At 33.0% G+C, this 16084-nt stretch overlaps 1 protein-coding gene across 4 annotated transcripts in view; it reads right to left on the bottom strand.

Annotated features, from left to right (window-relative positions):
• The window catches only part of LOC145267029 (uncharacterized), a 107970-nt gene that overhangs the window by 1493 nt on the left and 90393 nt on the right, over positions 1-16084 (bottom strand). For all 4 annotated transcript variants that reach the window (XM_080122959.1, XM_080122960.1, XM_080122962.1 and 1 more), the window contains 2 exons: positions 10085-10318; positions 2391-2632 (listed from right to left, as the gene is read on the bottom strand). In XM_080122959.1, coding sequence (XP_079979085.1) covers positions 2391-2632; positions 10085-10318 — 476 coding nt within the window. The remainder of the gene's footprint in view (positions 1-2390; positions 2633-10084; positions 10319-16084) is intronic.

The following is a 16084-nucleotide window of genomic DNA, read 5'->3' as shown; positions in this document are numbered from 1 at the left end:
ATTATCACAATTTTATTTTTAGAAGGTGGGAAGTGAGAGAATTTGCCATTGAAGAGTCCCATCCATACAAAGAAAGATTTGTTTTTTTAAAAGTGGAGGGGTCATTTTTATTCATGGTGGCCACCACCAAGCACAATTAAATGTTATTATCCCCAGTTTATGCGGTGTTCATTTTACTTAAAAATTTTCAATTTTCAGTATTGTAGATACAAGAGTTACGTTTCGTCGTCACAAAATTACCAGAGGTATTTTGTTGATTTATAAAATAGCCTATCTCTGACCAGGTTTTTATTAATTCCTCTATCAAATCTAGATCATGCAATAATTTAATGGATATGCAATGGCAGCTATCTCCAGTGAATGAATCCACCGAAAAAGTAAACTCACACACACACACACACACACACAAACACACACACAACAAAACTTTCAAACACTTTTGCCTACTTCTTATTCAAGAACTTTAAAACTTCTTAAAAAATTTTGGTCTTTCAAAATATTAGGTTGTTGCATAAGTTCCTGCCATTTTTGTTTTTAAGAAAATCAAAGAATTTTAAAAGCAAAAGTAAGTTCGTGTGTGACCCAAGCTCCAAGTTTTTGTGTGAATCCCATCGACTGAAGACGGCGTGAAATTATCGCAAAATCATACTTCATCTTTTCACCCAATTCTCTCAACGTCTGATGGCCATCTTCCTTCAAAAGAACCTTGAGTTGGTCTTCATCTATCTTGATTGATCTTCCGGAACAAAGAGTGTCATTGAGGTCAAAACTACAGGGGTTTGAATCTGGTAAACCAATCTCGAATAGTTATAGCGTTTTCTCCATATACGGCACAAAAATAACAGCTGTGTTAGGTGTATTATGCTGTGTGGAGGCGAGTGCTCGGCCCCCATTCAGTCCTCTCTCGTCCAACTTCAGCGTAACGACAGAGCAATGAAATGTTGGTTCAGACCGAAACCAGTATATCAGCTCGGATACTTTGCTGAAGTGTGTCCAGAATAAAAAAATATGAAAAAAAATCCATAACTTTTTTTTCATTTTAAGAAAGTGGCTCATTGCAAACCGATTGTTGAGATTGATATGGAATTTTTTAAAAGATCAATAATTGTTTTTTTAAATTTTAGGCCTGGTAACAAATTTTCTTATTTGATATTATTGGCCGACAAAAAATATGCTAAGAAAGGATAAAAGAGTACTTGAAGGGAACGAACTTGTATTTATATATAAAATCTTGTGTGTACGTGTGTATGTCCAGGAATCAAGATTAACAACTGCAGATATATACCCTTTTCACTGCCAGAGGGAAGGTATATAGCAACAGGTGTTAGGTGTATAATGTTGTGTGTAGGTGAAGAACGTAAAAAAAAAAAAAATAGACATCTTTACTGTTGCATCCATCACCAAACTAAAAGTGACGAAAGTTTAAATTAAGGCTAGTAATTAAAAAAAAAAAAAAAAAAGGTTACCTTTCGAAAATATCGGCGAAAAAAGAAAACGCCCAGATGGGGATGAAGGAATTAATGTTTTAGCTAATTTTTCAATATTTGTCGCCCAAAGGGTCGAGCTTCAAAATGATACTGATCTCATAAAAATCCATCGCCTCTGTCAGAAGTTTTAGGCAGACATAAAAACACACATACATACATACATTTAAACCGATAGGTGAGATTTATATTATAGATGAGATTTATATTATAGATGACTCCTGAGAATTTACCAGCAAGGTCATTTGACTTTACCCAGAATTCATAATACTGCCACAAATAAAGATTAGTGGTAATAGAAATACCAGTTCTATTTGACACCATTTCCAATGTGATTCGCAAATCATCTGACAGGGAAGCCCCTTCAAAGCTTCTTTCCTGTTTCAATATAATTTAGTTTATCACACAACGAACATGATTCTGCTAAAGTTGGACGAACCAAGAAAACTTGGATGCAAACCATCAACGGTGGATCTTACACATTGAACTTGAGCAAATGGATAGAGGATACGGTAAAGGAAGGAATCGAGAGTTCATGCAGGACATGCCACACTAATTTCCGTTAGGTTTTATAAACCAACAAAACAAAACCAAATGTAAAATCACCCAACATCAGGTCAAATTCGGTCGCCCTCTTGTTTTGATTTAATTTATTCAGATAACATCGGCACGTTTCAAATGTGTTTTTTCTTAAGTTTACACGCATGATACTAATTGGATTTTAACTCAAACAGATTCATCATTTAGTAATATTTAACAAGATCAATTACTTAATTAACCATTTTTAACACATAAACAGAATTTTTTTTTTTTGCTTTCTGTTCTGGTCGCAATGCTGAACATTTACCAAAAAAAAAAAAAAAAAAAAAAAAAAAAAAAAAAAAAGATGAAAATGAAATCACTTACTCATCAACAGAGGCTCCAGCCGAGAGGAGTTTCTCCACCGTTGCAAAACTGGAATGGACGATTGCATTTTGTACACAGATATAAAGGGGAGTTTGGCCGTCTTTGTCGGCTCGGTTGATGTCTGCACCGGCCTGGACGAGGATGTCTACTAGATGTGGCCGGCCATGATAGGCAGCTTTGTATAAAGGGGTACAGTCATTACGGTCGGGGAGGTTTACATTGGCACCAGCATGCAAAAGAATCTGCAGAAAAGAAAAAACAAGGATATATGGAAAAGGACCAGTTGGCATGTGTGTGTGCGCGCGCTGGCAGGACCCATGTCTTGGCATTTCCCAGGATTGAAGATAAAAAAGAATGATTTTAGTATAAAAAATATTCATATACATCAAGTTTTAAATCTGTAAACAAAAACTTGACAGAGGAGTTTGGTAGAGACTGTTCCACACATAAATAGACAAAGTTACTACTTTTGCTGACAATGCAATGGTTGTAGGTTCAATCCTCGGTCAAGGAAAGGTGCTAGTCTAGCCGCACTGATGAGTTGTGATACAATGAAACAGTGCTATATGTGGATGATATATATATATATATATATAAGTGAGAATGCGTGTGTGAGAGGACACTTCTCAACTTATAAACTCAATGAATTTTTGATCTACAGACTTGAAATTTTGTATATAAGGTATTCAGACACTTGGGAAACTTTTTAATTGGTTTCCATCCACAAAAACGGGCTGCTAAGGGGTAAAAATTGAAAAATTGGTACGTGGGTGTCGTAGGATTATTTACTGCTTTCAACTGTTTCATGACTGCGCATGCACAGTCAAGAAACATGACTTTTTTTTTTAAACGCATTTGAAGATCGTATCAAGATGGCCTAATGGTTATCGTACTTGACTCACTAGGTTTAGGTTTCGATCTCAGCTCGAGCATTTTTTTTTTTTTTTTTTTTTTACTTCCAAGAACTGTTTAGAAAAAAACATAATATTTGCATGTCTTAGTTTCTTTCCATTTTTTTTTTTTTTACTTAATTTTTTTTAAAAGAAATTTAACATTATGTTTAATACTGGGCAATGCCAGGCACATTTGCTTTTATATATATATATATATATATATATATACATATATATATATATATATATATAAGTGAGAATGTGTGTGTGTGTGGAAAGGGGACACGTCTCAACCTATACACTCAACGAATTTTTGATCTACCGACTTATCATTTGCCATATAGGATATTCAGACATATGGGAAACTTTTTAATCAGTTTTCATCCAAAAAGAAAAGGACAGCTAAGGGGGGGGGGTTCAAAATTGAAAAATTGGTACGTGGGAGGTGATCAGATTTTTCTGTTTCTCAACTGTTTCACAAATGTACATGTGCAGCTTCTTTATGTTAAAATAAGTAGGTTTGAAAACACTTTATAAAGATCGTGTCAAGATAGTCTAATGGTTATCGTACTTGACTTGCTGTCTTTAGGTTTTGCTTTCAATCTCATTATTTTCTTCTTTTTTTGCTTACAAGAAATGAACTGTTTAGAGAAAAACAAACTCGCATGTATATGTCTCAGTTTCAGTATTAATTAAAACATAGTATTTATGCATTTTTTATGACCAGGCAGCCTGCTAGTATATATCTATATATATAAAAATTATAACTTGTTCAAAACCAGTTAGATTAATTTATCCCTGACGAATCCTGAAGGATTGAAAAGTCTCAGGACTTATGATAAATATGGTGATTACATCAGCCAGTTCCCGCCAAAAGTAGAGACTGTTATTCGGAAGTTGGAAAGGATTGAAAATAAAATTAATAGACAAAAAGCGGCTATTTTATTTAATGAAATATGCCATATATATATATATATAGAGAGAGAGAGAGAGAGAAAGATACCGTATATACTCATGTGCAAGTCGAATTTCTGGGAGACGATTTTAAGGTTATTTTTGTAAGGTAATATTTTTGGAAATGTTAAAAAGCGATTTGGCACTTGATCATAACAGAAAACGCAATTTTTTTGTGCACTCGGTATATACCGGGGATCCTAGTAATTAATTGCACTCCTTCCAAACCCCACTGCAGTGTTTGCCAGAATGTAAGCACATGCACGATTTTTCAGTGGGAAGTTTAATAATAATTGGAATAGCTCTTGCAATGTTCACTCTCTAGACGTGGCTATAGGTCTAAGTTCGATATGATGTATTCGGTGATGATATGACAGGGTTTTTTTTTTTTTGTAGGTTAGAAAATGTAGTGTTTGCGATATGTCGTTATCCCCTGAGTTCAACAAGTTTTAACAATTTAATGACAACTATTTAATGAAACCATTTAATGGCACTTAACACATGCGTTCACATTATTACGGTATATTACGGCTCATGCAATGCGTTTACGTTATTATCGTACGTAACATAAATTATGTTTAAAAACAGTAACTGCGCCTGGAATCTACAGCATGTCATTGATCAGAATGTCGGATTAGCAACGTTTGTGTCCGTTGCATTTAAGTGTGCAGCAGGTTGGTTCTAACTTCTATATATGAAAATCGAATAGACCACACATAAATGTATGTATTATCGCTCGTGGATGCTGAGAAACAATTTAAAAAATGTCTTACAAAAAAAACAAAAAACAAAAGAAACACCAAAAAAGGAAATTATCTGTGCAAGAAAGAACCATGAGACGGACCATTTAACTTGTCAAGAATCTAGAGTCGACTTATACACAGGTAATACCTAAAATGACACAATTTTGGGTCTTAAAAATGCACATCGACTTATACACAAGTATGTACGGTAGGCAGATATGTGTGCAGGATACATGTCCCGGCATTGCCAAGGATTGAATATAAAATAAATGATTTAAGTATAAAAAATATCCATAAAATATTTTAGGCTTTAGAGTGGGAGATCAATGTGTGTAAATTTATTTATTTTTTATAGAAAGCAATCTTTACTTTTCTGTTTGTTCCTGTCATAATAAATAAAAAATCCGCTTGAATTAAAATATGTTTAAGCGTATTTTACAACCGGGCAAGACCGGGCACTCCATCCTGCTAGTATATATTTCTTATAGTGTTACCGCTTTACCAGGAACAGGTACTCATTTTATTGCTCATTTCAAAAAGTTAGAATTTTATTGGCAACACTTGCATACAATTGTTTCAGCCCATAGCTGGTTTTTAAGTATATAATGGTTCTTAATTATATCAGCTGGGCAGCTAATTAACACGCAAAATGTGCATACCCCCCCCCCCCAAAAAAAAACTCAAATTCTAAAAGTTTCAACATCTTATGTAAAGGCCTTTCCCATCTTGTATTCACAGTATTTATTCTTGGTAATATTTATAGCTCTAATATTGCACACATACAAATAATATATCGTGCATAAAAATTGGCAAGGGTCCGGTGGTTGCGTGGTAAAACACAAGACTACTTATCGAGCGGTTGTAGATTCGATCCTTGTCAATAAAGTCTAGCTATACTGATGAGGAGTAAAACTCCGAAACATGCATGTATATAGATGACTTACTTTTATGCACATAGTAATCATTAATTAATAAAAATAATATATATATATATATATATATATATATATATATATATATATATAATATCCTGCACACATATCTGTCTACCGTACATACTTGTGTATAACTTGATGAGCATTTTAAGACCCAAAATTGTGTCATTTTAGGTATTACCTGTGTATAAGTCGACTCTAGATTCTTGACAAGTTAAATGGTCCATCTCATGGTTCTTTCTTGCACGGATAATTTCCTTTTTTGGTGTTTCTTTTGTTTTGTTTTTTTTGTAAGACATTTTTTAAATTGTTTCTCGGCATACATGAGCGATAATACATGCATTTATGTGTGGTCTATTCAAAAATAATAAAAAATATATTTAAAAAGATTTTCTTCACACGCACATATATGTATATATATATATATATATATATATATATATATATATATATGTGCGTGTGAAAAAAATCTTTTTAAATGCATTTTCTATTTAATAGATCAATTTCACAAGGTTAAAGCCCGATGATTGTTAACAAAGCAGAGCATGTATAGATAGACAATACTTGTTAAAAATGGGCAAAAGTTATATCCCGTTGACTTGGAATGGCTGCTATGCCAAATTTATGGTTGAATTTGGTTAAATTGCTGCTCATTTTTGCATTAAATACTATTACCAAACCATTATTGATCCTTTACAGCGAACGGATACCATAATACTTAGTTCGCTGCACCTTATAAAGATCCATATAAAATTTTAGTCAGATTGGCCCAGTAGTTTCCAAGCAGAATAGACTAAGAGAAATATATATATATATATATATATATATATATATTTATTTTTTTTGAGTAAAATGACTCATAATTTTGAATTTAAAATCAGTTTCAAAAGGAAAACAAACAAAATCAATAGATTGTACGATCGTTTCAGAAATTATGTTTTTATTGAAATAGACAATATGTCTTGAACAATAATTTGATAAAAGATTTTCTTTAATAAACAAAGTCTCCTCATCAGCAAAAATGTGCATGTATGGGGGTAGGGGTTAAAGACACCAAAATAAAACTGGCATTTTTTTGTAGTAAGGCAGATATATTTAGCAAAATTAGTAAAAACCTGAAGAAAGTGCTCAATACTATTACACAGCAAATATATATTTTTTTATTACCGTTTTATCTGCTTAGTTACACATGTTTCAGTTACCGAATTGTATCAATGACCCAGTAACTTCAGACTTTAACAGGAAAACTGTTAAAGTCTGAGGAAGGTACTGGGTCGTTGATACGATTCGGTAACTGAAACGTGTAACTATGCAGATAAAATGGTTATATATACATATATATATATATATATATATATATATATATATATAATTATAGTTTATATACTCAAATTTCATTTAGAAACAATTACTTTTCAAAATAAAAATTTATTGTTTGAACCAAAGAATACAATGTTTAAAATAATTTCCTTAATCGATGGCTTTTCAATGTAAGTACATCACCTCAAAGGAAAAACACTAACAAAATATTAATATTAGTTCGAAAGTATTTTGCTAAAGAGCACATACAAAGAATAGCACATACTCTATCTAGAATACTGAGCAATTTAATTTTTTAAGACTTGAAACCACTAGATTATCTAATCTGTAATCTAATTCATTTTATTATCTTGAAGTGTGTGTGTATGCATATATATATATATATATATATATATATATATATATATACTAGCAAAAGTACCCGTCGTTGACTGGGTTCAAAAACAGCCTACAGAAAATGGACTCTGATTTATGAAAGTATGATTGGTTATGAAAAGGAATGGTTGTAAAATGATAGCTTCGAATTTGGGGGGGGGGGGAATCAAAACCAAAGCAAAATATGATGAAAGTAAAAATAAAATAGATAAACCCCATAATTTATTATACCATACCTGTTCACACTGAAACACTTATCACAATATTCTGTGGATCTATATTAAAAAACCTTGTTAAACTTTGTGACATATTTCCATTCTATGGAGGTCAGGTGCGAACGAACACCCCATAATTTTATTATACCATATTTCTTCAAACTGAAACATAATTATCAAAGTATACTTACGCAAATAGATATGAAATGTCTTTATTAAAGTTTGTGTCTATTTTCATTCTATGGAGGCCAGGCACGAACGCAGACGCCACAATTTTATTATACCATCCCTATTTAAGTTAAAACATACTTAGCAAATATTATTATGTACATCTATATCAAAAACACTTGTAAACGTTTTTTTTTTAATTTAAAAATTTTTTATTTCCATACTTTGTGGACCAGGCAGGCGCGTATGCAGACCCCCCAATTTTAATGAATCATCATTATGCCAGATCAAACATACCCATTCCTGTATCTAAATTCATCTTCTATCATTATATGTGATCAGTCTTCTCTATAATAGTCAACCATATAGGAGTCTATTCATGACCAAACACACACACAGACGTCCAGCTTTATATTGTAGATATAATATATATATATATATATATATATATATATATATATATATATGAGCAAACAGTTAATGAAATATGTTAAAAAACACTTTGAAATGAGTTAAAAACATATTTAATCTGAAAAGGAAGCACTAGATAAATGGATAGTCCTTAATCCGCGGAGTTTCGAAGAAATACTCGCCTTCTCATCAGAGGGTAGGAATTAGCAAAATGCGGGATCGGATTTTGCATGCAGAAGTATTTGATGAAACAACAAATAAGTCAAAGATCTTACTTGAAAACAAAATAAGTTAAGCAGAGGGAATATTAACATATTTCATTAATTGTTTGCTCGTATTATAAGTTCTATTTCCTATTTGGTATTATCGAGCTTTTATATCTGGCTGAGATAATTTTATAAATATTAATTCTTTAATATTTATAATTTACTTTAATTTTACCATCTTGGATCATTTTGGTAAATTCAATTCTAAGTTTCATTTTTTATAATATATATATATATATATATTTATATATATATATATATATAGATAGATATATTTATATACATATATATATAGATATATTTATATACATATATATATAGATATATTTATATACATATATATATAGATATATTTATATATATATATATATAGATATATTTATATATATATATATATATATATATATTTATATATATATAGAAATATATATGTATTGGGTTTTTCGATATGTATGGCTAGTTTTCCTTCCTCTTATCTATTTGCCTTTCTAGTACCAAAGGTACTTAAGCTTTCATGCATTTTTATTCTCATAGCATTTATATGCTAGTTTACGTGTCGCAGAATGGATCTTGTAATCTTATTAAATTTACTTATATTATGAATAGTTTATTTTTTTATATATTAATATTAACAGTAACCGTATTATTGTACATTTTCTTATTGGGGAAGTGGTATTATGCACTGGAGAGCCATGTATTTAATAGCTGTTTCGTTTTTGAATCTCCGAAACAGCTACATGGTAAGAAGCTGAGGAACCCCGTTTTCTATTTACAAAATTTTAGTTAAGGTTTTCTTTTTTCATCCTTATATAGTAAAATTCTCTTTTTTAATTTAAAGCTTTTCAGAAATCGTCCTATGCAAGTGCTATTTAACAATTTTAGTTAAGACTTTTTTTTATTTTTCATCCTTATATAATTGAATTCTCTTTTTTAGAAGTCGGATTATGTAGGTGTTAAGTCTGTGATAGGTTAAATTTAGTTTCTCTTTTTTTTCTGAGAATTTAAACTGCATTCTTTATTTTTACATGTTTTTTTTCTTTTACTGAAAGCTTCTTTAGACATATATATATATATATATATATATATATATATATATGTATATATATATATATATATATATACATACACCACACACACACACACAGTGTGATGCTTGGGGGAAAGAACTCCAGCAAAGTATTGAAACAGAAAAGAAAAATTTTCAATATAAGAGCATAATATTTATTCTAAAATTTTACAGGACAGAAAAAAAAAAAAAAAAAAAAAAATCGGGAATTGACATTTTGTAAAATTTTTATATATTATACTATATAGACATGTATATATACTATACACAATGTAATTTTATATATTATAGACATACACACATACACTGTACATACACGCATGCGCAATGTGAATCATCAATACTTACGATAGTGATATCCACATGGTTTAGAGAGACAGCAGCCAAAAGTGGAGTGGTACTGTCTTTGACACTCGGGACAGTCGGATTACTCCATGGATAATTCAGGTCTGCTCCTTCAAGGATCAAATTCCGTACAGTGTCCTTGTCATTTCCCATAACGGCTAAATGCAGTTGGCGTTCTCGGTGCGGCATGCCAAGAATGGCCGCCTCGTTCTTGCTCCATTTGGAGTTTCCCATAGCCTTCAAGAGAGAAAAAATAAAAAATAAATAAATTCAATAGAAAAACTTGGTCACATCTTTGAAAACATTGAGTTTTATTTTAAAATTTAGAAAACCTAATAATGTTATAACTTTTTTTTTTCTTTTATCAAATGATTAAAATAATTTTTTTGTTTTGGTTTCTGAGATGTTTGTTGAAAAAACAAGCCGAGCATGCGGAGTCCCCTTTCACAAGTGAATAAGCCTGGAAAGATAATTTCGAGAGTGAATAAGATATAGAAGAGGACTGCTATGGCAAGGAAGGGGAGTGATGTAAAGGTGAAACATACCTTGTGCGATGCATGTTATGCAAAGAAACTGATTTCCTTGATGCGCATCGCCATGATACGCTGAAGGTTGCAAGAAGCATATATGTTATGATTGTGATGAATTGACAAGAGAAGGAAAACTTGCCACATGAAAGTGGAATTCTTGGACCGAATGCTGTAACTTTATTATTCTCCTCCACTGACCGAGGACATAAAAGGTGAAGTGTAGCGTCAGAACAGATACTACACTGTAATCTTGGCCCTAAGGCAAAGGTTATTAAAAGATATTACCCTGTTAAAAGTGATTGACTGAACTCCAATTTTTGATTCTTCCTAGTAAGACATTCACAGCAAGAACTGGTATTGCTACCCCCCCCCCAAGGGATAAAGAATTTCATTTCTCTCTCTATGTACATGGCAGCAGGTGGAATTTCCATGGAAGAGAGCAGCAGTAGTGCAATTTAATGTCCCAATAAAAAAAAAAAGCTGAGCATGCGGGATCCCCCTCCATGAGTAAATAAGTCTGGAAAGAGAATTTCGAGAGTGACCAAGATATAGAAGAGGACTGCTATGGTAAGGAAGGTGAGTGATGTAAAGGCGAAACATACCTTGTGCAATGCATGTTATGCAAAGAAATTAGTTTTCTTTGGTGCGCACCGCCATGATATGCTGAAGGTTGCAAGAAGCATTGATTGTGATGACTCGACAAAAGGAAAACTTGCCACATGAAGGCGGAATCCTGTAAGCTTGTCATTGAAGGAAATGATGGCTTTGAGATTGGGCATGTCAATCATGGTGAAGCTGTTTGTTAGGAGTATTGTAGTGCAGCATGGCCAAACCAACAAAGTCTCCTCTAAAAAAAATTGTTTGAGGAGGATGATCTTGCATGCCGCTAACAGACGCACAGAATTCAGAAGTGGCAGTATAGATTGATGTGGAGAAAAGAAATCCTTTTTTGATAAAACAAAAGTCTTCTACCTTTCCCTTATCACATGCTAAATTTTTTAAAGTATGATGGAAAACAATTCAAGCAAAATCAAGCCGAGATGGAAAGAGGAAAAAAAAAAAGCCCCCCCCTCTCTAAAAAAAAAAAAAAAGGGAAAATAGAAGAAAAAATAAGCCAAGAACACAGGGTTCCCCTCCACAAGTGAAAAATTTACTTTCACTATGACTAACGTTTGTGCAAAATTTTAAAAAAAAATCTAAAGTGTAGTTATTGAGAAAAGTACGGGCAAATGATTTGAGGCCAATTTTACCTCTATAATGGCCCCTAGGGAAACAAACAGAGTTATCCCATAAATTCCGTTCTGGCAAACATCTACTTTCACCATGACTAATGTTTGCGCAAAATTTTAAAAAATCTAAGGTGTGGTTATTGAGAAAAGTGTGATCTTTTGCATCTAGGGATCTCTACTGTGTGGGAGTGCGATTTAGCTGCCTGTCGGGTTTTTCGAGGATGTCTACGTCGTGGGGGCACAAGTGTCTGCAGTTCGTCAGAGCATTCACCATTAAAATACTTGTAGAACAGGCAGAGGGATGCAACGTTTCATCGATGGGACAGAGGCTGAAGCTTAGATGCCAGTTCAGGGCCTATCAGATTGGCGACTCTCTTTTGAACCTTGTCTAGGAAACTAGCAGCAGATGCACCAGCCCAAATGTGACAGCAATACTCCATACATGGGCGAATGGTGGCCTTATAGATGTACAGGATACTTTCAGACAATCTATTTTCTACCTTACAATTTTTTCTGTAATTTTGGGATATTTTACTAATTTCGACATAACAATTCAATAAATACCGTTTGTTTTAACTAAAATTCAATATTTTCGATTTTCGTTCTAATACACCAGCTCAATCTGCCCCGGGGGAATACCATTACAAATTTAAAACGTTCATAGTCACGAAAAGCAACTATATCTTTTCTCCATCTCTTTTGAAACGCTAACCCAGTCTAATAATATTCTGACAAACACCTGAATCGCATGGTGATTGACACTTCCTGGTTTCGCATTCATCTTGTAGAGTCAAATCTTTTGACTAATTCTCGGTTCAGGTCAGGAGTCAAAAGGTCAAAACCTGTTTTTTTTTTTTTTTTATTTGTTAAAACTTTTTGCACCTTAAGAGGCATTTTTTGTTGAATACTTAAAGATAGCAACTTATCTTGATATCTTCTGAGTCATCGAGACCAAAATACATAAAATAAATGTGTGTGTGTGTTAGATTATATTGATATAAATTAAACAGGTGACTCATTCATATGTAATATATTGATGTTGGCATTTTGTGGATGTTCAGTGTAAATGGAGACGCCCTGGTATTATTGTAGCTCTTTTGTTAAATCTGCAAAAGTATTTATCTATGCTAGCAGGGAGGTCCGTCATAATCTGATCATAAAATACGCTTCGCATGTATTAATATAGAGTCAATTTTCTATCGATTCTTATATATTATAAAGTTGTGATTTAAAAAAAAAAAAAAAAATTACATCCATATGACTTGTGTGTGTGGGTGGGGGTGGGGGATCAGCTTGAATCAAAACCAAAACTTGTAAAGAAAAAAAATTATATATATAACTGGAGTTCCTTCAGCTATAATTGAAACCGAATCCAAAACTTATGAATTCTTGGTAAGATTATTTATTAAAAAAAATGGAAGGTCATCTATATACATAAAAGCGAAAATGTTTGTATGTGTGTTCGCTTTTTCTGTATGTCTACAAAAGGCTTTTTTCAGAGAAGCGGTCGGTCGCTTCACAACTTTTTAAAACTTTTTATATCATATAAATCGTAATATCTCACAGTTAACAACGAAGCTCGCCTGTCTATTTAATTTGCTCGATTTCGGGAAGATAAATATTCAACATTTGTCGCTTGCCGCATGTGGGTTAGTCTTTTTTCTATAACATCTTGGGAAGCGTTCCCGCAGTAAATGATACTATCCCGCAGTCAAACTTGACCTCATTAACTCATTAAAACGGGCACCTGCCAAATCCAAGTAATTAAATAAATTCAAACGTGTTTCCGTTAGCATCTCGCGGTGGGGCAATCGTTAACGTTGCACTTTTTCTTCTTTTTTTTTTCACACTTTAATTTACAACTTTGCCTCAATGGTTCGGGTTCGATCCTTACCTACCAAAACATTTTTTTAACCCCCCCCCCCGGAGTTTCCACACACACCTCCAAACACCCGGGCAACGCATACCCCTCGCTAGTCTATATATATAAAAGCGAAAATGTGTGTATGTATGTATGTGTGTACGTATATCTCGCAAAAACTTTCGACATGGGTCACGGATTTTCACGAGATTGGTATCATTTTAAAGTTCCAACCTTCGCCCGACAAATATCGAAAAATTGGCCAAAAACATTAATTTCTTCACCCTAAAATCATCAGTTTTCTACAGGGAGGGGTCAGCAAAAACCGTCCTCTCATGACAAGTTCGCTTCTACGCATGCGTCATATGACGTCGGAACATGATATTAAAAAAACAGACACAATTTGATTGACGTCGTCTTAGCTCAGTTGCTTAGAGCGTGGCCTCATTGTCTGAAGGTTTTGGATTCGAATCGTGGTGTGAGATGTCTTTTTTTTTTTTTTCGATTTTTTAAATTTTAGTATTGAAACAGGGTTATTTAAGCCATTTTTCATATGTTTTTTTGGGGGGGATTTTTTTATTTTTCAGATATTTCAATGAAGTTTTAACGTTCGTTTTTTTGTTTTGCATTTTGTGTTGTTTTTTTGTTTTTATTTTTCAGATTTTTTAATGAAGTTTTAACGTTCGTTTTTCTGTTTCGCATTTTTTTTTTTGTTTTTATTTTTCAGATTTTTTAATGAAGTTTTAACATTCGTTTTTCTGTTTCGCATTTTTTTTTTCTTCCGATTTTTACATTTAACATTGTTCGTTTGCCTTATGTTAGTTTTTTTTGTGTTTTTTTTTTGCGATATATTTACTTCGCTTATTCTTATTTTGATTACCCCCCTCCCCGCCCAAGCTAGTCTATAATATAAATCTCACCCGTCTGTTTAAATGTATGTATGTATGTATGTTTGTATGCCTGCCTAAAACTTTCAACAGAAGTGACGGATTTTCACGAGATCAGTATCATTTTGAAGCTCAACCCTTCGGATGACAAATATCGAAAAATTGACTAAAAACAGTAATTCCTCCATTCTTAACTGGGCACTTTTCTACAGGGAGGGGTCACTTTTTTCACCGATATTTTCGAAAGTCATCCTCTCTTTTCGATTGACTAGCCTTAATTTAAACATTCGTCACTTCTGGTTTGGTGATGGACGCAATGGCAAAGACGTCACATTTTTTTTTTTTTCACATTCTTTTCCTCCTTCGCGCTATGGGTTCGAGCCTGCCTGCCTGCCTTACTATAACTTTTTTTTTTTTTTTTGCTCAACACACACCTCCAAACTCCCGGGCAACGCCGGGCACCCAGGTAAGTAACAATTAAACAGTCACTCGAAAGAAAAAAAAAGGTGTCAAAATTGTATTAATACATAGATTTCTATTAATATAATCTCATAATTCCAGGTTAATATTTTCCAGAGGTAAAAGAACCAATCAAGTTTTAACGAGGTTCATTCAAGAGTGCTCAATACCAAAGTAGAGCAAGTTTTCTTTTTTTTTTTTACATAAGCATTTATAACAAGTCGCTACACATTCATGAGCGTGTTTCGGTCAGCCAGTTACTAGAGGCTTCTTCTTACTTACAGAAAAGCTTAGTCCGTAAGAGGTCTCTGGTTACTAGTGACTGGCCGACTGAAACATGTCCATGAATGTGTAGCGACATATTAATGCTTAATGTGTAGCGACATATTAATGCTTAGGTAAAACAAATAAAAAAAAATTAATAGCAGGGAGACCTGACGTTGCCCTAGAATGAGGATCAATGAATATGGCAATATAATATGGGAGTGTGAAAATTTACTTTCACCATGACTAATGTTTGGGCAAAATTTCAAAAAAAAAAAAAAAAAAAAAAAAAAAAAAAAAAAATTCAAGGTGTGGTTATTGAGAAAATTGTGAAAAAACAAACTGGAGTGAATTGGTAGGTCCAATCCCTCATTTGGGGGACCAATAACACATAATAGTTAATTAATAAAATGACTTTCAAAACAAATATGCAAATTAGGTAGCCTTGTGACTAATATCACATAAGCAGTATATATAAAAAAAAAACGCTTGTGTGTTGTGTCTTGGTTAAAGTTGAATTAAAAAAAACAAGTGAAGCACGCATGGTCCCCCGTGAACGAGACATAAAAAAAAAAATGACCAAGTCTATCATTGCCCCCCCCCATTTAGCCCCAAAAGTCCCCAGGGCACGTCAAATCCTGGTGAAAATGAACAAATAGTGCAGTTTTAGGCCTTAACGTATGTAAATTTGAGTTCTGCATCATGCAAAAAAAGAAATGACTAAGTTCATCATTTGCCCCCCCTCCCCATTCAGCCCCAAAAGTCCCCAAGGC

The sequence above is a fragment of the Euprymna scolopes genome, chromosome 42 (genome assembly GCF_053919585.1).
Source record: "Euprymna scolopes isolate OS-2025 chromosome 42, ASM5391958v1, whole genome shotgun sequence".
In the NCBI taxonomy this organism is placed as follows: Eukaryota; Metazoa; Mollusca; class Cephalopoda; order Sepiida; family Sepiolidae; genus Euprymna; species Euprymna scolopes.
Note: the sequence above shows the minus strand (reverse complement) of the source record. Positions and strands in the feature narration are given on the sequence as shown.